The 24,192-nt window shown below is 37.6% G+C and overlaps 1 protein-coding gene across 1 annotated transcript in view; it reads right to left on the bottom strand.

Moving 5' to 3' along the window:
- The window catches only part of CSMD2 (CUB and Sushi multiple domains 2), an 842,922-nt gene that overhangs the window by 92,377 nt on the left and 726,353 nt on the right, over positions 1-24,192 (bottom strand). Inside the window, exons 41-42 of the mRNA XM_036743760.1 lie at positions 5,937-6,146; positions 1,140-1,328 (exon numbers count right to left, since the gene is read on the bottom strand). Coding sequence (XP_036599655.1) covers positions 1,140-1,328; positions 5,937-6,146 — 399 coding nt within the window. The remainder of the gene's footprint in view (positions 1-1,139; positions 1,329-5,936; positions 6,147-24,192) is intronic.

Raw genomic sequence — 24,192 nt, 5'->3', positions numbered from 1 at the left:
CCACATACTAGATATATCCTGAAGGACAGACACCCACAGAGCATTCTTTGCTAGCTGTCCTTTAAGGATAGGAGTAGAACAGCAGAATCCCATTTAATCCAATCAGATTCGATTGACCGGAGATTTATTAAGTGCCAAAAACAAAAACAAAACAGCCCAGAAGTAGAGAAGAGAGCATGAAATATACCTGAGGAAGTAAACACAATATTGTTTAAAGAGGGGGAGAATGCTACTAACCTGGGCCATCAGGAAAAGGTTTATGTAAGAGGCTGGGCTTTGAAGAAAATCAGGGGCTCCATGCAAGGACATTCTAGACATGTGGAACCACTTAGGCACAAGCATGCAGGTGAGAGATGGGATGCTAGCAAAAGAAATATCTTGGCAGGTCAGTTTTACCTGGATGAAAAGTGTATCATGGAGAGTAGAAAGAGTATGGAAAGACAGAAACTAGGCTGAGGGTTTTGAAATTTTGCCTTAGAAACAACGGAGGGCCAATGACAATTTGTTAGTAGAGAGATAACATACTCAGATCTGTGTTTTATAAATAACAATTTGGCAGCAGCTATGTGGAGGAAAGACTGGAGGGGAAAGTGTTTGGAGGCAGGGAAATGTATTAGCACGTTACAGCAACAGTTCAAGGAGGAGAAAAGTAGAGGCTGTGTAAATAAAGAAAAGTAGAGGGATGTGAGAAATTTTATGGGAATGGGGTCAACTAAGCTTGGCTAGTGACTGGATTTTGAACTTGAAACAAAAGGGAAAGTCATGGATAACTCTAAGGTTGTGAACCTGAGCGATGAGAAGGTTGGAGCCATCAACAGAACATACAGATACACACACACATGAAGGGAAAGGCAACTGCAGAAAAAGACCCTGTAATCACACTTTCACTACTATGAAGATCCTATTTTGCTTCTTTTCTCTCCCCTCTTGTATTTACTATCTCTGACAATGGTGTTATGGCTCATCTAAAGGATCAAAAACTAGAAATGTCACCACTTCTTATGGGTTAAATATATTGGTTAATTGTAGCTGGTATTAAAAAGAAAGTACTATTACCATTCCTGGCACAGAAGCCATGTTTGCTTCTATCCTTGTGATTCAGCTCTTTGGCTTTCTCCATTTTACAAACAGCACCATACCTTCACACCTGGGCAGAGGGTGATCCCAGTTCCGATTAGTGCCATGCAGGCAGGTAAGCACTGGGTGGCCAATCAGTTGATATCCTGGAAGGCATTCAAAGGTCACTGACTGTCCAACGTTGTATCCAGCTCCTCTCACAATGCCATTGGCAAAGGGTTCTGGGTCTGGGCACTCTTGGAGCTCGTAGGCTGGAAATGAAAAGGAAAATTTGTTAAATTACTTCTGCTGGATTTTACCTTTTAGATTTGCATTCATATAAAAGCTGAATTGTCTTCTTCTGAGACACCAGGCTTATCCCCAATTTTCCACAGAAAGATTTCACTACACTCAGAAATTCAGAAGAGAAAAGGATCTCAGTGGCTATTTCATGTAACTTATATCTGAAAAAAATAATCTTCTGTACAACATACTTGATAAGTGGTCATCCAACCTTTGTCTGAATACTGAGAGGAAAAACAAACTGCCTCCCATTCTACTTCTGGAAGATTAAGATTTACAAGTTTCATTTCTGCCCCACCCCCGCCCCCATCAAACCTAAACTTTCCTTTGCAATTTCAAATCACTTCCTAGTTCTGACCTTTGGAATCAAGCAGAACAAGTCCAATCTCTTTTTAGAACTTTCTATAAGGACTCAGATACTGAGGCCCACCATAAATGAAAACTGAAGTCTCTTGGTTTGGAGATACTGGAAACCTGTAAAGAAGAGCTCCTATATTTTAGGCTGTTTTAGAGTTGCTCTGGCCATGAGAAGAGAGATGGAGTAGAAGACCTTTGATATCTATTTTAGCCCATTGCAGAGTTATATCTATATGCTCCTGTGTAATACAAGAATTGCCCTTTTAAGTGAATAGTTCTGAAGTCAAAACTTTTGTAGTTGGTAGGAATTTTCTTCTAGTGCTTAGAGTCATCAAACTGTTTTGTCAATCTGTTACAGAGAAAAAAACTAACTAATCAATGAGTCTAATCCTTGTGTAGCTGATAGTAGGCTGCCTCAGGGGAAGGTCAACCCAGCTCCTGAATACTTTTCATTTCTCTTCTGGATTTCCTTTACTAATAAACTTAATAAACTTCACCAACAAACATAAAGGATCAGTGCTTCTTCACTGGTCTATCACACCCCAGAATAAGATAAATGAATCATGATTTTCATCTTGCCCCTTGCACAAGCATCCCACACACAAGAGCAAAGTGTGTACCAGAAAGTCAAAGTCACACATAGAGTAATAAACACCTATTATCCTATGTCCTTTCTACAGAACAACAAAAAGCAATTTTATCAAATTAGTGATGTGTTTTGTGGTTAAATCTGCATTCTTATTCTTTGGATCCATTTGATTTACCCCTTAAAGCCCGTTCTGAATGCTTCCTCTTCTAGTAAGCCTTCCCCGATTCCCTCAATCAGTATTAATCTTTTCTCCTCTAAAACCTAATATAGTACTTCCTAGTATTTCTTTAATGTGCTTATCATGTTATTTTATATTATAGTTACATGCATCATTTGAAGGCAATAGAATTCTAACCAAATCAACTTTAACTTCCATGACGGCAGGGACTATGTCTTTCTAAACTCTGTATCTAACCCAGTGCCTAACGTAATCCTCTGCACATAGTAGGAACAAAATCAATATCTGATGAACTGAATATAACTGAATTAGAACCAAGTGAGTGGAAGTCACAGAGACACAGATTTTGGTTCAATATAAGTAAAAATGTCCTAGAAATCAAAGCTGTTCAGAAACGTAATATGCTCTATCAATAGTTAACGAATTTAGAAGGTCATAGATTTAGAACATGGAGGTACCTTAGAGGTCATCTAGTCCAAATTTTTCATTTTAAAGATGAATAAACTGAGACCCAAAGTCAGTATGTTGCAAATGGCAAATCTGAGTCTTGAGCCCAGGTCCTCTAACTCTAAATCAACATTTTTTATTCTGTATCATGCTGTCTTCCAGGGGGTCTTCAAATAAAGGAGAGGTAATCATTGTTGGCATGTTACAGAGAGGAAGAGTAGTTCACTTCCTAAGACCTCTTTTCCACTCCACCTCTGCCACACACAAAGACAGACATCCATACCTTTGATCTGGCCATTACCTACAAATGTACCATCTCAAGAATTCCAGAATCTCCCTATCTGACCAAAATCTATTGGCTTTTACCTCTCCCTCTACCTTCAATTAAAAAACCCCACTCTTTCTCCATAATGTGAGCTCTGATCCCTTGATCCCTTAATTCTCTCCCAGGCCATGTAAGGGCAAGAAAAGTGGGACTTCTTGCTGTTTTTTTTTTCTTTTGGAGTTCTCCTCAGTACTAAGGCAATCAAGTACCTTTGATTGAGTCTTGCCTTTGATTGAATCGAGTCTCTGATGACCTGCTTAAGTCACATGGAAGCCTAAGTCACATGAATTTGAGTCACATGAGCCTGGGTCACAAGGGTAGTAATGCCCTCTGACCCTGAAGAAGTGTATATATACTCAGAGGTTAGCATTTTGCTTTGGGGCTCACTCATGTGAAGAGCGTTCATGTGATGTAGCCAGATGAGACTCTGGGTAGGCATTAAGGAGCCTCCCCGCAGCTTTGAAAAACCCAGATGTTGGTGCTTCCCTCTCTCTGGTAACTATGTATATATTATTTTTGGTCAGACAGTTGGAAGCCCTGTCTGTTGGTCTTTGCTGTTTGTATTTGCTTTGTTTATATGATTTCTGCTTGTAATTTGTTTGTATTTTCTCTGAAGTTCAGGGTGCTGACTTTTCCCCTGAGTTAAGTGAATGATATGTGTGTGTGTATGTGTGTGTATACACACACACACATATGTATATACATATATATGTTTGATTAAAGTAAGATTGTAAACCCCTTAAAGTTGCTTTCCTTAGAAAAGCAGATCAAAGAATCCGTGCTAGCAGCCCTCCTGTGTGCTGGTGTTATTGGTCTTATACCCCCATAGCAGCTGCAAGTAACATTGTTGTTACAAGCCATCTCCCCTGAACAAAACTCTCTCCTCTTCTCCCCATCCTGATGGCTTGGTGAACTAATTCAACTCTATGCTGTCCTCCTTTCTTGATCATGTGGCTGATTACACCTGGCCAAACCTTGGACTTGGATCACTTCCATCATTTGCCACCTTCACTCCTACACGCATGCTACTGAATGAAAGTGAAGAAAATCACACAACTGTTCTCACTGGGTCCACTATAAATTTATGTTACAAAATCTCAACTGTGTCCTCACTGCTACTAGGCAATCCTATTATACCACCCTTATTAGCTCATTCCATAGCAACTCTTTCAAATCTTTTCATCCCTCCTCAAGCCTCTCATGGCTTCACCTTCCCCCACTCTCTCAGCTGAGAGCTGTGCCTCACATTTGACAGAAAAAATTGAGGCCATTTGCTGTGAATTCCCTCCTCCTACCTCTTCATCATCACCTATCACATAGGTGCTTCTTGCCAATATCTCCCTCCCTCACCTCTGTTTCACATGATGAAGTAGAATTCCTCCTTACCAAGGCTCCCTCCTCTATTTGTTCAAGTGATCCCATTCCGACTTGTACTCTCCAACAGATGGTTCCCTCTGTCATCCCCACTCTTTCACTTATTTTCAATCTCTCCCTATTGACTCATTTCCTGTGGCCTATAAACATGCCTATGTCTCCCTCATCCTGAAAAAAAAAACCCTCAGTTGGTCTTTCCATCCACAATAATTATCATCCTATATCTCTTCTGCCCTTTGTAGCTAAAATCCTTGAAAAGGTTATCTACAGTAGGTGCCTCCACTTTCTCTCCTCTTACTCTCTTCTTAACCCTTTATAATCTGACTTCTGACCTGATCATTCTACTGAAACCATTTTCTCCAAAGTTACTAATGATCTCTTAATGGCCAAATCAAATGGCCTTTTCTCAGTCCTCATTCTCCTTGATCTCTCCATGGCCTTTAACACTGTTAATCACTTTCTCCTCTTTGATACTTGTCTCTCTAAGTTTTTGGGACATCATCCTCTCTTGGTTTTCCTCTTACCTATCTGATTGGTCCTTTTCTATATCCTTTGATGAATTACCCTCCAGATCACACCCTCTAAAGTATTCCATATATTCCAATCTATCATATTTGCTGGGAGGGGAAGGAGAGAAAAAAATTCCCTTGCTCCCCACCATCTATCCCCTGACTTCATGGCTTTGCCTCTGTGGGCAAGACCCCAAAGGTAGATTACCTTCAATTCTCTGACACACAGGTTTTGAGGGTTTCCTAAAAGTCCATTTGGTTAGCCTAGGAAGGGAAGCCAGAACCTATGCTACATAATATTAGGGCAAACACAAAGCCCTCCCTTTCCCAGCAGCCTCCTCAAAGCATTGTCCTCTCTTCTACCATGCCTGACATTTCCACCTTTAGAGTTTTTAAGAGGTCAAGTTTTTTTTTCTACATTCCTAGAGTACGTGATGTTTATAACATATTTTCATAGTTGTATTCCCTGCGACCCTCAAAATAGTCCTCCATTTGGACGGCAGGGCAGGGGAGGGCAGGAATTATTTCCATTTTACAGATTACAGAATTGGGGAAGTTAACTGACAAAGGTACACAGCTTGCACTAAGTAACAGAACTGGGAATAAAACTAATTTCTTTTAACTGTCATTTTTTTTCCTCCTCTTCCTGATTCTCCCTGAATCTTTCTCTCCTTTGTTATTCTCCTCTTCTCTCTGAAATGTACTAGACTAGAGTTGGTAGGGGAGGGGCATGGGGAGGAGGAAGGTCAAAGCAAAGGGTAATGCAGAAGAGAGGGAAGATTCATTCATTCTCTTTACCTTGATATTCCAGCTTAAATCCTGGACGGTTCTGCGAGTGGTCACTGTGAAAATAGACTGTTGTCTCATGGGATGTTGAAAGCAGGGATCCTGGCAAGTCATTCCCGCTGAACTTTCCAATCACGTGGCTAGTTTCATAGGGGCCATTCCGAATTTCAATGAAGTCATGGTTGGGCTCAGTGGAGAAATTCAAGAATTGTATATGTGCTCCTAAAAAAAGGAATCATCAGTAGATAAACTCATAGGCTCTTTAGTCATTGTTCTGAAATCCTGCTCTAACCCACCTAATTCTGTTACCTTTTCCTGATCAAGCCAAATGTCATGAAACACAGTAAGTATCATGTCCATTGATCACTAACCTAGATACTCTCATTCCCAAGCATCTTGACACTTGCTAGTCACATCTATATTCTAGGTTTGTTGGCTTCTCTCCAGGCACTTTTCCTTTCCCATCTGATGCTGATAAGATATTTCATTTGCTTGTGGTGATCCTCACAACCCTCAATGCTGATATAACTATATTGGGCAACAGGGACCCAGGGCCATCAAACACCCCAACCATGATTTCAGGCAAGGGATGCCTAACTGTGGAGGTACCCTACTCTCTATCCCACATTCACTTAGAACCAGGTTCACATGCCATAACCTAGAAGCCCCCATAAAAGCAGGATCTGAAATAGTCACCTATTCCCTCAAGACATTCCCCAAAGCCCTGAGAAATCCATACCAGAAATCCAGTACCCTTCAACTGGCTAAGGATTCTGCATCTAAGCAAATACTCTTGTTGACATACCTAATATACTGACTGTCTCATACTAATAACAGAGAAGTACCATTCCCTAACCATACATAGTCTTTACTTGCATATACTTAACTCTGCCCTCATTATTTAACTACAAAATCCAGGGCTGGTTTCAAACTATTCCTACACCAGTGTATGAAAAGAACCATCAGGGAAGCAGCCTGAAGCTTCTTTTATATGCATGAGGTGATAATTACTCACACTGTGGGAAGTACAAGCCCTCTTCAGTTCAGCATAATGCTGTTATATACAAAACTCTCATCAGCAGGTAGTGTTCACTCTATTCAAGGTAATTCAACAAATATTTATTAGGTATTGGCTACACTAGGAGAGTGACTAGACAGGAAGACAAGGACAAATGATCTGACTTTTGGTAAATGTGGAGAGTAGGAAGACAATTTTTAAATGTTTTATTGATACCTTTCACTTTTAAATCAGACCATTCCTGATATGACCCCTTATAACATAGAAAACAGTTAAACAAAGCCAGCAAACGAGACCAGCTTCAGATATCTGAAGTTCTTAAGTGTATTCATCATTTATTCTCTGAAGCAAAGATAGGTCTTTACAATTGAAACACATTCAGTCTCCTTTCAGTATTGCTTTGTTTATATAACTGCAGTCATATGTGTGAATTATTTTCCTGGTTATGCTTACTTCACTCTGAACCAATTCATATGAATCTTTCAATACTTCTCTGAATTCTTATTTACAGTTTCTTAGAACACAATACTATTGCATGACATTCATATATCATACTTTTTTTAAAAGTCTTTTGTTACCAAAAAAAGTGCTCCTGTGATTATTTTGGTACGTATAGAACTTTCCTTTCTGTCTTTGATCTCTTTGAGGTATACACCTAGTAGTGGTACTGTTGGGTCAAAGAGTGTAAACAATTTAGTGACTTTTCTGCCATAATTCCAATTGTTTTCTAGAATGGTTAGACCAATGCACAGTTCCAACAGTCTTCTATTATGTTTGACTTCCCATAGTCCTCACAACACTGATAATTTCCAGCTTTTTATCACCTTAAATGCTGAGAATTTTGCAGTGATCTGCACAAAGTGTACAATATTTGTATTTCTGACATGGTCAAATAACCGTTATCTATGCTCAAAGTCCAGGCTGGCCTCCCACCTAGATGAGGGGCCTCAAGGAACACCTTTCCATTTTCCAGGTTTTCAAGGACAATTAATCACAAAATTACATATAATCACAAAATTTTAGAGTCAGAGGCCATGTGACTCCAAAAGCAATCTCCATTGACACACCAGACAAGTAGCAACACAGCCTCTGATTGAGGACCTCCAATGAGGGGGAAGTTACTACATCCTGAAATTGCCAGTTCCACTTATGGATATCTTTAATTGTTAGAAACTTTTCCCCTCATAATAAAATTAATTTGTCCCCGTTACAATCACCTTGTATCACTCCAGGTTCAGCTGTCTGTATCTGATTAGAAAAATCTAATCCCTTTTCCTTATAGTAGCTCTTCAAATACTTGAAGAAAACTCTGATGTTTTCTCCCTTCCCTTCTCCCTTCTTAGACTTCAATCATCCTGGTTACATTTCTGTGAAAAATATCGAGCTAATCAATGTCATTCCTAAATAGTGGTACCCCAAACTAAAAATAGTACTTCAGATGTGATCTGACAAGGGTAGAGTACAAAGGGATTATTTCTTCATTATGCCTTTCTTAATATAGCCTAAATCGAAAGGTCTGGCAGAAGTTAGGTCTAGACTAAAATCTCACACCAGGAAGAAGATATCTTTTGCATCTCTAGATGAGAGAAGACTTTGTGACCAGACAAGGGACAGAAAATGTCACAGAAGATAAAATAGCCAATTTTGACTATATAAAATTGAAAAAAAATTATACATATTTAATAAAATTAAAACTAGAAGGAAAAATTTAACTGGAAAAAAATCTTTGCAATAAGTTTCTCTGATAAAAGTTTGATAACCAAGATACAAAATGAATAGATTCAAATATATTGGAATGGAAGCCATTTCCCAATAGATAAGGAAGGAAGGACATATTTATTAAGCTCCTATTTATGTGCTAAGTACTTTACAAATATTATCTATTTGATCTTCATAACAACCCAGGGAGGTAGATGCTTTTATTATGCTCATTTTACAGTTAAAGAAACTGAGGTGAAAAAAAGATTTAAGTGACTCATCCATATTGCATAGCTAGTAAGTGTCTGAGGCCGGATCTGAACTCCAAACTTCCTGATTCTAGGACCAAAGCTCTATATACCTTGTCACCTAGATGCCTCTTGATAAATGATAAAAGGATATGGACAGGCAATTTTTTAACAAAAAATCTAAACTATCAACAGGCATCTGAAGAAATGCTCCAAGTCATCAATGATAAGAGAAATGCTTATTAAAACAACTATGAAGGAATGCCTCATACCTATCATACTGGCATAGATTTTGAAAGAAAAAAAAAGGAAAATGGCAATAGTTAAAGGGATTTTAGAAAGATAAGTACACTGATGTGCTGTTAGTGGAACTGTAAAATGGTCTGAGAATTCTAGAAAGCCATTTGGAATTATGCCCCAAGGTCACAATACCACTACTACATTGCAAAAAGATCCAAGAAAGAGGAAAATGATCCATATGTACATAAATATTAAAATTTATTTTTGTTGTGGCAAAGAACTGAAAATAAAGCAAGTTTCCATCAACTGGGGGAATGACTGAACATATTATGATATATAAATGTTATGTAATATTAAACTATAAGAAATTACAACAGGGACAGTTTCAGAGAAACCAAAGAAGGCTTATACGAATTGATGCTGAGTGAAGTGAGCAGAACAAGGAAAATAATTTGCACAGTATTAACAATATTATAAAGAAAAACAACTCTGAAAGACTTAAGGACTCTGATCGGTGTGATGACCAACCATCACTCTAGAAAACTTATGAGGAATCATGTTACACATCTCTTGACAGAGAGGTGATGGACTCGGGGTGAAGAATGAAACGTACATTTTTAAAGAGGGTAAATATGTGGATTTGTTTTCCTTAATTGTGCTTATTTGTTTCAATAATTTTCTTTTTCATTTTTATTGGGAGGGAGGATTGAAACGGGACAGCAGAAGTAGCAATAAGATTTGCAAAAAAAAAAGAAGAAAGAAAAGCAAGTCATTGAAGCATTTTATTTAAATGAAGAAAATAGAACTGAAGGAAGTTCAGAAAGAAAAAGACAGGCAGGACAGCTTTGAAAATGCATGTTAAATTTATTATATACTTAAAAAATCTGTATGTAATAAAGTTTTGTATTTTCACATAAAATTCCCTTTTTCTGCTTTTTACATGGAAATGTCCTTTTTCTTTTTTTGGTGTTTATTAAATTCAAAATGTTTAAAACATAAAAAAGAAGGTGGTATATTGGATTTTTTATATCTTTTTAAAAAGCTAGCAGTCATTAAAACAGGTTTGTAATTTTCTATATTAGCCTCTTTTATATTCTACTTTGTAAATGGAATTTTTTTCAGATGTTAAGTTCAGGATATTTTTTCAAAAATATTAAAAAAATACTACCCAAGATTGCATTAACTTTTTTTTCACTGCCACAAAAAAATGATCCACACTGAGCTCCCAAACCTTTTTTAATCATGGAACTTGTGAAGTTGATTTTTTTTATCTCAAGTGCAAAGCTTTAAATGTGTTTCTACTGAATATCATCTTATTCTAATAATTCGGCCTAATGCTCTAGTCTGTCTGGGTCTTTTTGGATACTCACTCTGTTGTGTAGTTTCTTAGCTATCCCTCCCTGCTTTGTGTTAAGGACAAACTTGAAGAGTACTCTCTTTATCTAAGTCCTGGATAAAAGTACTAAACCGTGCAAGGCTACACTCAGGCCCCTGCAGCACTCTATGGGAGACCTCCTGCCAAGGTGACACTGAACAATTAGCTACCATCTTTTGAATCCAGACATCCAATCATTTACAAATCCAACTAATAGTCCTATTCACTAAGCCTACATGTCTCCACCTTTTCCATATGAAGAGTATGAGATAATTAACTTCATGTTTTGCTACAATCTGAGTAAATTTATCTACAGTATCTGATCTATCACTTTAGCAACTTTGTTTAAAAAGGAATTAAGGTTAGTTGGAGGGGACTTAATGAAATGATGCTATTTGATATCCCCACTTATTTTTCTAGATATTTATTAACCATCTTAAAGCCTTCCTAGATTTTCTGTGGCAATAAAGGAAAGATCAATAGCCTATAGTTTATGCTCTCTCTTCAAGATGGCAGTTGCTCTTCTCCAATATCGTCACATCTCTCCCATTCTTCCCATGGCCTTTCAAGATCAACAGCAACAGGCTCATCTATCACGTCTATCAGTTCTTTCATAGGATCACAGATTTAAAGCAAGAAGGGGTACAGAGCACCAGTATCAAACTTAAATAGAAACTGGGGCCACTAAACCATAGCAAGGATCTCTGTGGATTGCATGTGGGCTTAATTTTACAATGTGACTATCTATGTTTAATTGTATTTTTTTCACATTAAATATTTCCCAATTACAGACAGTTCTCACTTTACATAAGTGGACCCTACTACAGATCTCTACATAAAAATGCAGTTTTTATGTAATTCAAATTTGTGAAAGTGGGAAAAGGAAGAAGGGATGAAGAGAGGCAGTAAGGGGACTACTTGCTGTGGAGAGATGGGGCTGGCACACAATTCCCAAAGACAAAGAAGTGAGAGCAGGTAGAGGAACATGCGCAGGCTGGGGCCAGCCAAACCCCAAAGGAAGAACACATGGCAGGAGGGGGTGTTTCGGGGGGAGAAGAGAGGCTGACACGTGGTTTACTCCATCATTTACAGAGGAGGTAGCTCATCTGGTTTACGTGATTTGAACTGATCAATTTAGGCACACTCTCACTATTTCCTTACATTTGTTATCTGGGTACCAATGCCCTATTAGCCAATTTCGTTCCATTCTTACCCATCCAGAGGCAATTTTTCTTATAAGAGAAAATAAGTAAAATAAGAATTGAACAACTCTGCTCTCTCTCTGTTGTCAGTGATCATCCACTTTTAACACCCGGCAGTAAGCCTGTCATTTCTTTGATTGCCTCTTTTCCCCAATATAGCTAAATACAAACAAAAACTCTTGTTGTCTTTAGATTTACTCACTGGCCTCAGTTCATTCTGAGATTTTGCATGACGTACTTCTTGTGCTCACCCTGTTACCTGGGTTACCGATAGCACGTCGCTTTTAAACATCTAGAACCAGTTGGTTAGCTCCTTAGGCATCCACACTGGTTTCTCCAAGCAAGTCCCACAGTATCAAATCGTCTTTGCGTGCATATTAAAACCAACTCTCTTCTTTGCCTCCTTCGAGGAGACTCATTAGTATACTTAGTTACAACTTCATAGTCTATTGGTGATGCTCCCCCGATATTAGTTATGGCCAACAAATTCTGATGCAGTCAATGCGGTAACCAAAGGAAATACTTTTTAGAATATATATACTCACTTGTAAAATACTGGAGAGGAGGATAGTGAAATTATGAACAGTATTAACACTTAAGATATTGGAAAGCAGTAAGTAGGAGAAACAAACTTACACAAAGCCTGGCAAGATATATAAACAAATCAGTATTCTAAACATTTGGAGGAAAATGTGGATTTTATAATCACCTTAAAAAATGACCCAAGAAAATGTAAGTAACTACCTTCTAATCTGCCTGCTTTCTAAGCTCTACCAAAACTTTTTGAGAATAATCTACATGTGCATAAAGAGGAATCTTGATGAAAACATGGAAAGGAAAGATAAAGGATTTCCCAAATAATATTTTGGGATCTTTTTCTTGACCTCAAGCCTAAATTTGCTTCTTTGACACTTCCACCCATTGCTACTACTTCTAATTTCTAGGGCTGAACAAAACAAATTTAATTAATTCCAATTTATCATGAAAATGTTTCAAAACTTCAAGACAACTATCAAGTCTCCCTGAGTTTTCTCTTCTCCAGTTCACAGGAAATCCAGTTCATAGCATCATAGATTTCAAGCTGGAAAGGACCTTGGAAATCATGGATTCCAAACTCTTTGCTTTACAGATGAATAAACTGAAGCTTGGAGAGGTTAAAGGACTTTCCCAGGATACTTTAACTAATTCTTCCATGACATGGTCAAGGTACTTTACGTCTTGGCTGTAATTTTCTGGATATTCTCCACCCAGATAATCAACGATCCACTTAACCTGTTGTGTCCAGAATTCAATCCCATATTCCACATATGGTGGGATCATAAGTGTACAGAAGAACGATTTCCTTCAGGGTGAAAACATATTGGATTCACATTCAGAGGACTTAGGCTTGAATCTCCTTTCTGGAATTTGATTGATACCTGTGTGAACTTGGGAAAGTTCTTCACCTCTCTGGGATTTGGTTACTTCATTTGTAAAATTAAAAGATTAAACTTCCATTGAATTTCCAGATCTAAATGTATGGTCTTCATTCCTGGAATCTATCCCTTTTAATGTAGTCTAAGGTCACATCAGCTCTTCAACTCTTCTACCATATCACACTGTTGGCTCAGATGGAGATTCCAATGAAATCCCTATGTTGACAATAAGAAGCCTCTGAATCCATTCAGCAAAATGTCACCTTAAGGTTTCTCCTATGACAAAATACGTTCCATGCATATAACAAATATATATAAGATTCCTTGGAAAATGTAACAAATAATTTTGTTTTCTGATCTCCTGATTATTATCTTTAAGTCTCCTGGAAGAAGAAATAATTAAAAGATATAGGCTAATTCTCCATATGGAGAAGGAAAGAAAAATAAACGAAGCATATCTATTGCTCAGATTGTGACTCACAGTTAGATGGACAACTTTAAAAGCTCATCCTTATCTACCATAGATAATACAAGTGGCGCATGAATTGGGCCCAGGATTAAACAAAAAGAAGACAGGAGGCTTTACTGACTTCGTGTAATTGAAAAATTCTTGCAAGTAACCAACCTCAACTTCTCTCAGAAACAAAGCCATCTTTTTTTTAACTTTAATGTTCTTCTGCTGTTATTATGTGGCTAAAATGTCACCCTAATACAAGCTAGATTCTGAGTGCTACACTCCCATACTCTCGTGAAACCGGCAACTTAAGTTATGCAACCAAATATTAACATAGTATCTCATCATCAACCTCACTCCAAAAACTATTTAAGAACAATAACCATGTTTACAGGGAAATATTTCCATAGTATGCTTTCTTAAGAACATGATTAAATAAATAGGTATATGCTTTTCCATGTGAGAATATAGTGACATGTCTGAGTCTACTGTATAGTCCTATATTCATGTGTTATTCTCTCTATGTGAATGTGCTCTATCCTCTGTATATACAGGGGACACCACAGTTCATGTGGATAGACAGATTGCTATATCGATCGATAGATGGAGAGATGAGATGTAAAGATATGGAAATATAAAGATACAGACAGTTGTGCGTGCGTGTGTGTGTGTGTGTGTGTGTGTGTGTATTCTTGCCTCTGTATACAGAAAGTCACATTAGTATGCACAGGTAGTTTTGCCTCTGAGTATACATACCTTCACTTAAGTCCTACTCTGTTGGCTCACTGTGACACTAAGGCGACACTGGGTTCTTTAAAGGGTATGCCAGCAGACCTCTAAAGAGTCCAATAAGCTGTGAAGTCTTTAAGCATGGGTCTAGGGTCAGACTACATATGGTCATCTAAGGGCCAGACTATATAAGTCACAGAGGCTTATCAAAAGGAAAGGTACAAGATGATAATCTCTTCAGCCACAACAACTTTCCAAGACCATCCAAGTCATGGCAGGGCAATGATTTGTGCCAGTAATGGAAATACATACAATGCTGAAGACACAGATTCAACTGAAGGACTCAGGTATGAACATACATCTATATTTGTATAGGCATATGTAAGCATATAGTTGTATATTTGTGTTTTTATCTATGTATGTTTCATATATGTATAAATGGCAATGTGTATCTCTTTATAGATACATATGTACTCTCTCCTGTGTGTCTGAACACGAAAGGATCTGTAAATACACACACACACAGATGTCTGAATATATTTTCTTCTATGTGTGGACAGATACATATGTGTGAGCAAGGAAGAGTTAACCATTTTAATTGTTCTCTATGAAGAAGTATGTACTGATACTTTCTTCACATGATACACTAGTTAAGGCACAGAAGATGCTGAAAGGCTATAAATGAATGGAGTTTGCTAAAATCTTCCATGACTAGAGTGACAAGTCCACTGGATATAAGTGATATACTTAGGGGCACTAATAACAGCATTTAACATAAGGTTCATTTAAGGCTACAGGAGAGTGACCATAATGAAGACAGAAAACACTCAGCAAGCATAATGCTGTCTCATACTTATGGTTCATGTGCTGTCACTGTCACCACTTTCAACATTAACTAGAGCTCTTGGTTGATGAGCACAGTTAAGAGGTGAGGTTGAGTTTGAAAAATGCATTGGAAAGACCCAAGAATCAACTTTCCACCTACCTGAAGTACATTACTTCCTTTCAAGGAATAAGAATTTAATTCAGAATTAGCTATGGATAGAATTAGAAGAATGAAGGTAAGCAAATGTCAGAATTTTCAAAGAGAGGAAAGTGGATCCTTTAAACTATACGGCAAGAAGCTTGAGGCCAGGCCCAGGAAGAATTCTACTATTAAAGGGGTGTTTTGTGAGCATTTAGGCAATGGAAAGCATAACAGCCAGCAGTGGGTCATCAATAAAATTTTATGCCAGACTAATACTTTTTTTTTCCTGACAAGATTACTCGGCTGGTAAAGTGAGTGTAGTACATGTGATAAACATGAATTTTAACAAATGTAAATAGAATATAAACTTTGTGTGGGCAGTCACAGTTTCATTTTTGCCTTTGTATTCTCAACAGCATAATGCCTAGCATATAGAAGGTACTTAACACATTTGTCCATTGGTTTTTTAGTGGACTCAGTCAGGCATCTACAGATCCTCTTATGATATATTTTTCAAAATGTTTTCAAATGGGCAAAAGTTGACTTAGGCAGATTTGGAAATTTGTTGAATGACCAGGACTAATTAATGATTATTTGATTAATGTTAACCTGGAGGAGGTAAAGTACCCAAAGGGTCAGACTCTGTCTTTATTTTGATGTTTTTATCAGTCACTTGGATTAAAGTATAGATAACATGCTTATCAAAATTTGTTGTTCGGTCATTTTTAGCCACACCCAACTCTTTGTGACTCTATTTGGGGTTTTCTTGGCAAAGATACTAGAGTGGTTTGCCATTTCATTCTCCACCTCATTTTACTGATGAGGAAAATGAAACAAACAAGATTAAGAAACTTGCCCAGGGCCACATAGCTAGTAAGTGTCTAAGGCCATATTTGAACTTACAAAGATGAGTCTCCCTGACTCCAGGCCCAGTAGTCTATCTACTGCACCACCTATCTGCCCCAAATCACTTATATCAGGGCTGTCCAGGCACAGGTTCTTACTGAAACAATGGACAATATATTTTGATTTGCCATTTTAGTGAGAGCTCTGTGGCCTCATGCAGCCTGCAGGCTGCATTTTGGACAGCCACAACTTATATTATCATATTTACTATTTATTATCAAAAAAATTATCAAAATTACTAATGAATAAAACTGAAAGTGTTGTCTAACATGTTGGATGGCAGAATCAAGATCAAAAAGGATTTCAAGATATTAGAACAATGAGCCTAGTCTAATAAAAGTCAATTTTTGTATAGGCTGTGGAAGATTTGGCTAGACAACAGTTCATAAGAAGAAACTGAAGGTTTTAATAGGTTGCAAGTTCAGTATAAGTCAACATCATAAAAACAAGTAATAAGGCACAACAGGTGGATCCCTCATGGCAAACGTATGGGAGGGCATGGATAAGAGTAGCATAGGATGCATTGACATGGGTAGATTATGACCTGTATCATTAGAAGAATCATCGGCATCAATGAAATCACAGTTTTCTGTGAGAAAAAAACAGTAACTGACATTTACATCTGAACCCAGGTCTCTCCTAATTCTAAGTCCAGCACTCTTTCTGCTATACACACCGCCTCAAGATTATCTCCATGTTAACCATGTTGACTTTGAGGTCTCAAATGGAAATCTAGATGGAAATAGCCAACTTGCAGATCTAGGACTGGAGATCAGACAAGAGATTCTAGGTGGACTTATAGATCAGGAGTCATTTGTGTAGAGATGACAATGGTCCCCACAGAAAAAGACAAGATTCCAACAGAGAATGTACAGAATGAGAAAAGGAAATCAGGACAAGATCTTGTGGAAAACACCTTTATAGGGTGAGAGATGGATGACTGACTCCACAATAAAGACTGAGTAGGACCAGTCAGAAACAGATACAGCATAGCTGTACAAGATGAAAGAGTAAGCATCCAAAAGGAAGAAACAGTCAACAGGTAGGGTTTTCAGAGAGCTTAAAGAGGATAAAAAGCGAAAAACAGCTTCAGAATTAAGCAACTGAGCAATCACTAGTAAGCTTTCAGATGTTCAGAAACAAGTGTGACATAGGGAAGGGTGACAGAATGGAGAGAGTTCTAGACTTTGAATCAAGAAGGCCTGGTTTCAAATCTTGTTTCTGATCCTCATAAGATGCATAGCTACAGAAAAGCACTGAATTTTTTTCTAATCCTAGGCTTCCTTATCTGTTAAATAGTGATAATAATACCCCATAGCACCTACCTCACAAAGTTGTTGTGAGTCTCAAATGGGATAATGCTTATAAAATGCTGTGCAAATTCAAATTGCTATATGTTGGTTAATATTATTTTAAAATAATATATACATATAATGTGAGAGCTAAAAGGGACATGAGAGAACTAATTCAACTTCATCATACTTTAAGTTAGGTAAAGTAACTTCCAAAAGTTACTTGAATTAGAATCCAAGTCTCTTAACTCAGTCCAGAGTTCTTCACTTTAAAAAAAAAATTTGTTCTCAACTTAAACACTCCTAAAAAGAATATGCCCATATACACAGTGGAACACAAAAAGAATAGTCTATGTGAATCCATGGACCTCCATTTCATGAAATGCAGGTAGATAGAGATATATAGATATATACGTATGTATATGTATATACATATATGTACATATCTATATATATGCTAAGTATACTATATTATATTTGTATATGTATCTTTATCTGTAGATATCAATCTACAAACACTTTACATTACTTTTAAAACTATCCACCTTGTCTCTGCTTCCTTCTGAACTACCTTTGGTTCTCTTCTGTGCATTAAAAAAAGTATTTCAATGGTCTTTTTTGGGGGAGGGAGACGGAGTCAATCACCAACCCTTCCCCTGTCCCCTCCCTCACCTCACAATTAATTGAGAGAAAGGAGAGGGGAAAACAACACCCTAACGGACAAAAAAAAACAATCCTACACAGGGACAACGTCCAAAAAATCATGTCTTTACCTCAAGTCTATCACCACTCTGTAGAAAAGTGGATAATATGCTGCATTAAAGCTCTGCTGGAGAACTGCTGTCATCAGAGTTCTTAAGTCTTTCAAAGTTGGTTTTTCTTTACAATGTTGTTTTCCATATACAAATAGTTTTCCTGGTTCTGCTCACTTCACTTTCTGTAAAATCATCCTACCCAGGCTTCTTTGAAATAATCTCTTTTATCATTTCCTAGATTGTAATAATAGTCCATTACATTCATATACCTTAATTTGTTTAGTTATTCCTCAATTGTCTAAAAGACAATCTAAGGCATACACATAAATTCTAATTCCCACAATTCCTCTTTTTTAGTTTCCTCTCCAGGATCCAGAGGTTGTTTTGCTTGTGATTATTCCCTCCTCCTATCATCCTCTCTCTTAACTCCACCCCTATTCCTGTGTTTCCCTGCTGAGTTCATTTCTATACCATATTCCTGAGTGTGTGTATGTGTGTGTGTACCAACACATTTCATGTTTCTTTGTACATTTCAGATAAAAGTAAGGTTCATATGATAGTGTTCTCTCCATCCTTTCCCTCTTTTCTAGTTCTCATGCTCTCCAATTATGAGAAATAACAAGTTCCACACTCTTCTTCCTTTTATCTTTCCCCTCTTTAAACCCTCAGAATAAAACCAATCTATTCCCAAGACCTTGGCTTTCTTACTTAACTCCTTCAATACCCTTTGAAGATATGACAGTTCTGAAGGGACCCTCTTTCTTCTTCCCTTATTAGAACATCATTAACATTTCATCATCAAACAATTCCTTCTAACTACTGGAATAAATTTCTTTTTCAAGGTTTTTCTGGACTTGTATGTTTATATTTCAAAGTTCCTAATACTTTTTTCCTCAGAAATACTTAAAAGTCCTCTCCTATTTCATTAAAAATCCATTTTTTTTCCTTCTGAGGATTATACTCAGCTTTGCCGGGGTAAGTGATTTTTGGTTGTAGGCTTGTATCTTTTCCCTTTTGGAATACTGTATTCAAAATCTTTTCTTATGTTTTAATAGAAGTTGCCATATATTGTATGATTCTGATTGTAGTTCCTTAGAAACTGAATTGATTCTTTCTGGATGCTTGCAGCATTTTTTCCTTAGATGTAAGAATTCTGGATTTTTGCTACCTTCCTCAGACTTTTCTATTGTGGGTTCCTTTTAGGAGGTGATTTGTAGATTCTATCTTTTCTTTGCTTTCTGGTTCTCAGAGAGCTGGGAAATTTTATTTATGGTTTCCAGAAATATAGTGACAAGGTTTTTTTAATCACAGTATTCAGAGACTTCAGTGATTCTTAAATTATCTCTCTTGCTTTCCAGGACAGTTTCTGTGATATCATATATCTTATATTTCCTTCTATTTTTTTAATCTTTTGATTTTGTTCTAATGTGTATATATACACATACACATATACATTATATACACATATACATGTATACGTATGTGTGTGTGTAGCTGTTTCATGGAGTCATGGATTTTTGTTTGATCTATTCTAGTTTGCAGAAAATATGTTTCTTACGGGTTTTTAATCACTTTCTCTTTCTAAGCTACTTATTCTCTTCCCAAAGCTTTTACTCAAAGCTTTTATTTCATTTTTATTTCTTACTTCATTTCTTCATGTAGTTCTTGTGGAAAATCCATTTTTCCTTTGAGTCTCTGCTTGCAGTTGTTATGCAGTTAGATCTGTAATAATTTTTGATTCGGCATGGTGTTTTCTATGATTTTCTCATCTCTCCAACTTTGGTTGCTGAATTAGGGCTTTGGGCCAGGACCACACTCCATACCCTGACACACTTTTAGATGAGGTGGTTGGCCCTGCTCATTCTTGCCTGGATGTCTGGAGTTCTTGTGATGGCCTCTACCTCCCAAGATTAGACCCCTCTGGATCCATGAGGTGTAGAGAGCTACATCTCCAGGGCTCTCTCTGGCATCTTAAGACATAGTGTTAGAGACTTCAGAGCCTCTGGGTCTGGGCTGTCCTGCTCTGAGCGCTGATCGGTACCATGGTAGTTGCTTCCTGCTGCAACTTCCCCCAGGAAAGTCCCCCAGGGCTTTCAAGGTCATCACCCTGGGGCTTTCTCAGGGAAGCCCTTCACTCTTGCTGTTTGTGGGTACAGAGCTTTGCAGACTACATATATCCAGTTTCTGGTTGCTCTATCACTCTCATTGTTTAAGGGATCCCTTTCCTATTACCAGTAAACATCTGGTTGACTTTTTTAAGGGTAGAAAATTTTATTTATTGTAGTTTCTCAATGAATTCCTGATCATTATTTGATCTAATGGGAATTTCAGGTTTTTGCTGGAACAGGTATTGGGGAACTAGGCAGCCTGTCTCCAGTTTATGAAGGCCCCAGTTCTTGGCAACAAGTCCTAGCTTTCTTTCTATTATCCCACATTCCCTCTGTTAGCGTTCTGCTAACTTGAATTTTCTAAATCTATGAGTTATGCTTTTCTACTCCCAAGCAAGCATGTGGACAGTCCTATTTACAGAGTAGAAAGTACAGTTTACCTGTGTCAGGGAACTTGAAAGGTCAGCCAGGAATAAACTGCTTTTCATCTCCCAGATTAGAAGAGGGCAGCCTGATTGCAAAAACTGATACTGTTGCTGCAAGAACAATTCCCAGAGTGACAGACCTAAAAGATTTCCTTAAGGGCAAGCCTGGGAAGAACAGATGCAAAGAGTGACAGAGTCCAATGGTACTCAGAAAGATCAGACACACAGAAGATGAGATTGTACATTTTACTGTAGTCATCTATTCTGATGAGCATTAGACAATTTATATTGCAGTATATAAGAGCCTTAAGTGTTCCTATTTGGGACATTTTTTTATATTACTCTGATTGTCATCTCTATTTGCTTTTAAAGTTAGACACAAAATACATGCTTTGTGAATGGCATGTTTCCTTGTTTAAGAGAAGGTGACAGAATATTCTCTTTAGTCTTATACAACACACCCATGAGCCATGGTCCACAAGGCTCCTTAGAATGGTATCTAAGTTTCTCTAACTTCATATATCACTATTCCATTTCACATACTCTATGCTACAGCAAAGCTGGATTAGTCATGGGACAAGATCACTAAAAACTTGTCCTATGACTCTCTCCCCTTATTTCCATAACTCCACAGACCACTCTCCTCTTCCATCTCTACATGTTTAAATGTTACCTAACCTTTACGATCCAGTTCAAATGCAGCCTCCTCCAGGAAACCTTCTCTGATGTCAACAGCAGTCAATGATTTCTCCTCCTCACAAGTCTCCCAGAACCTTAACTATACCTCATTCATACACTTGCCACATTTTATTTTATGTTATAATGATCTGTGCATATCTAGAGGGTAAGATGCCATGCCTAAATTATCTATGTATCCCCTGCATTGTCTACCACAGTAAATGTTTGTTGAATCCTTCTTGATTTAATAAATTATCTATAATAGCTACCATATTGAAATAACCAGATAGCTCTGTGAATGAAAGCATGCGGTTCACTTGTTCACATAGTCTACCCCTAAAACAATCTAAATGCCATCACTGACCAGCTGAAAGACGAGAAGTCTGAGCACCATCTAGTGGTCCAACTGGCTGCCAGCAAGCTGCCCAGCTGCCCAGTGCCTTATCTAAACAGTCATTATTGTTTTAATGAAATGTTAAAAGAACAGCCAAAAAGTATCCTCAGTGAAGTCCTACATGATTAAAGACACAGTTTCTATTGCTGCATCTGCCTCCAACATAGGATGTACTGAAATGGACTTCTCTTTATGTTGCAGCAAGTTGACCAATATCTTTCTATATATGTGCACAGCCAAGCACAACCACCCCAAAACAAAAGACCTTAGCATTAGCTGAAAGCTCTTGCTACAGATCCCTGGGTCTGCTGGTCCTTCCAGGATGAGAGAGCAAAATTTTTTTTTTTGGTTTTCCTTGTTGGAATTCTTTTGTTTTTGTTTCTTTGTTTTAAATGTTCATCTTCTTCTGTTCTGTTTAATTTATTTAAAGTTCTTAATTAACAAGATAATTTGTCATCTTTTTTTAATGGTAAGACCCTTCACAATATAGTCCTATATAAAACAGTGCATACTAAGGAAAGAAATCTGTATTGATAAAGTCGGGTTGGACAATATAATAAATAGAAGATCAGAATACTGGACTTGAAATCAAGAGACCTGAATTCAAATCCTGCCTCAGACATTTACTAGCTGATCATATAGTAAGTCACTGAGAGGTTGCTTTAAGAACCTTAGTTTCCTCACATTACACATACATGCATACATATATATATATATACATACATATTATATATGTTCTACTCAGTATATCTTAATACAGCAATGGCTTCAAATAAAAATATCCTCAAATAACTTTGCCTCAATAGTTTGCTTTGTTTTTATTGCATTTAAATATTTTAGGATTCGAAATTAGGATTCGAAATAAATTTCTTTTCTCTTATGATTGGTGGGTATTATATACGGATTGTAATGTCAATAAACATTTATTAGGCACCTACTATATATACGGTTCTGTGCATTGTGCTTGAGATATAACAATAGTTCTAACACTGGCTCTGCTCTTGAGAGTCTTAAAATCTAGGGCAACCACAAAGGAGGGAAAAGGAATACAAAAGTAACTGAGAGAGAGACATAAGACAGAGAGACATAAGACATAAGACAGAGAGACATAAATGCAAAGGACAGGTGGGCAAAGTGCTACAAACATTTTAAGGAGAGAGAGATCCACTTCATAGTTTTTTTGGGAGAGGGGCCTTAAATTGGGCCTTAAAGAAAAAGAACTTCAACAAGTAGAAATAAGAAGAAAGTGTGTTCTAGGCAAAGGGGATGGCTTGTCTGAATGAACTGGCAGGAGAATATAGAATGACAATGGGGGACCATGGCTGGAACACAGAGTGCATTAATGAAGAACAATGGGAAAAAAAGGTAGGTAAGTGTTGAAGAATCAAACTGTGGAGGACCTTAAATGACAGGCTAAGGAATCTGTATTTTATCCTACTACAGAAGGGTCAAAATCTGTAAATTATTAAGATAATTTTGGCAGTTATGTAAAGTAAAGGTTGGATTAGAGAGGGTAGACATTTAATAGCAGTAGACTAATTAGGAGGCCACTGCAATAGTTCAAGTGACAGGTGATAAGGCCTGAACTAGAGTGGTAGCAATAGGAACAGAAAGTAAAGAACCAATGTGAGCAAAATTGTAATGTAAATATGTAATATTCCCTGTGGGAGATAGGATCATGATATCAGTCACTCTGAAGAAGTGGGTGGACTGTCTGGCTGACTCAAGCAAAGTCCTATTAAAGGAGCAGTATCATGGCTGATAGAAGCTCTGACTCTGCAATTTGATGAAAGAAGCTAGTAGCAGCATGAAGCTTTATGGAAATGTGGAAATGTGGACTAATTAGCAGGGAGGCTGTAAGAAGACCTCACTTTTAGGGGCAAGATGTCACCTCTACATGGCAGCAGCTATTTTAGCCCAGGAAGCAAAAATATGGCTCTGGTTTGTAAGTTCAGAATAAGAAGACTGTAGGATAAAAATCCTGGGGTCTACAAATCCAGTATTTTGTATTCTAAATTAAATGTTTGATACTTGTTCCTCCTTTTTCTGAATTGCTAGTGAAAACCTTTTGGAAAACCCTTTTTCCTTCTGTTGCTGGATGAGTTCAGAACACATGGGGAGCAGCTAGACGACACAGTGGATGGAGTGCTGGCCTTGGAGTCAGGAAGACTCATCTTTGTGAGTTCAAATCTGGCCTCAAACACTTACTATCTCTGTGACCCTGGGCAAATCACTTAACCCTGTTTATCTTAGTTTCCTTGTCTGTAAAAAGATCTGGAGAAGGAAATGACAAACCGCCCCAGTATCTCTGCCAAGAAAACCCCAAATGGGGTCACGAAGAGTCGGACAGGACTGAAAATGACT

The sequence above is a fragment of the Trichosurus vulpecula genome, chromosome 2 (genome assembly GCF_011100635.1).
Source record: "Trichosurus vulpecula isolate mTriVul1 chromosome 2, mTriVul1.pri, whole genome shotgun sequence".
In the NCBI taxonomy this organism is placed as follows: Eukaryota; Metazoa; Chordata; class Mammalia; order Diprotodontia; family Phalangeridae; genus Trichosurus; species Trichosurus vulpecula.
Note: the sequence above shows the minus strand (reverse complement) of the source record. Positions and strands in the feature narration are given on the sequence as shown.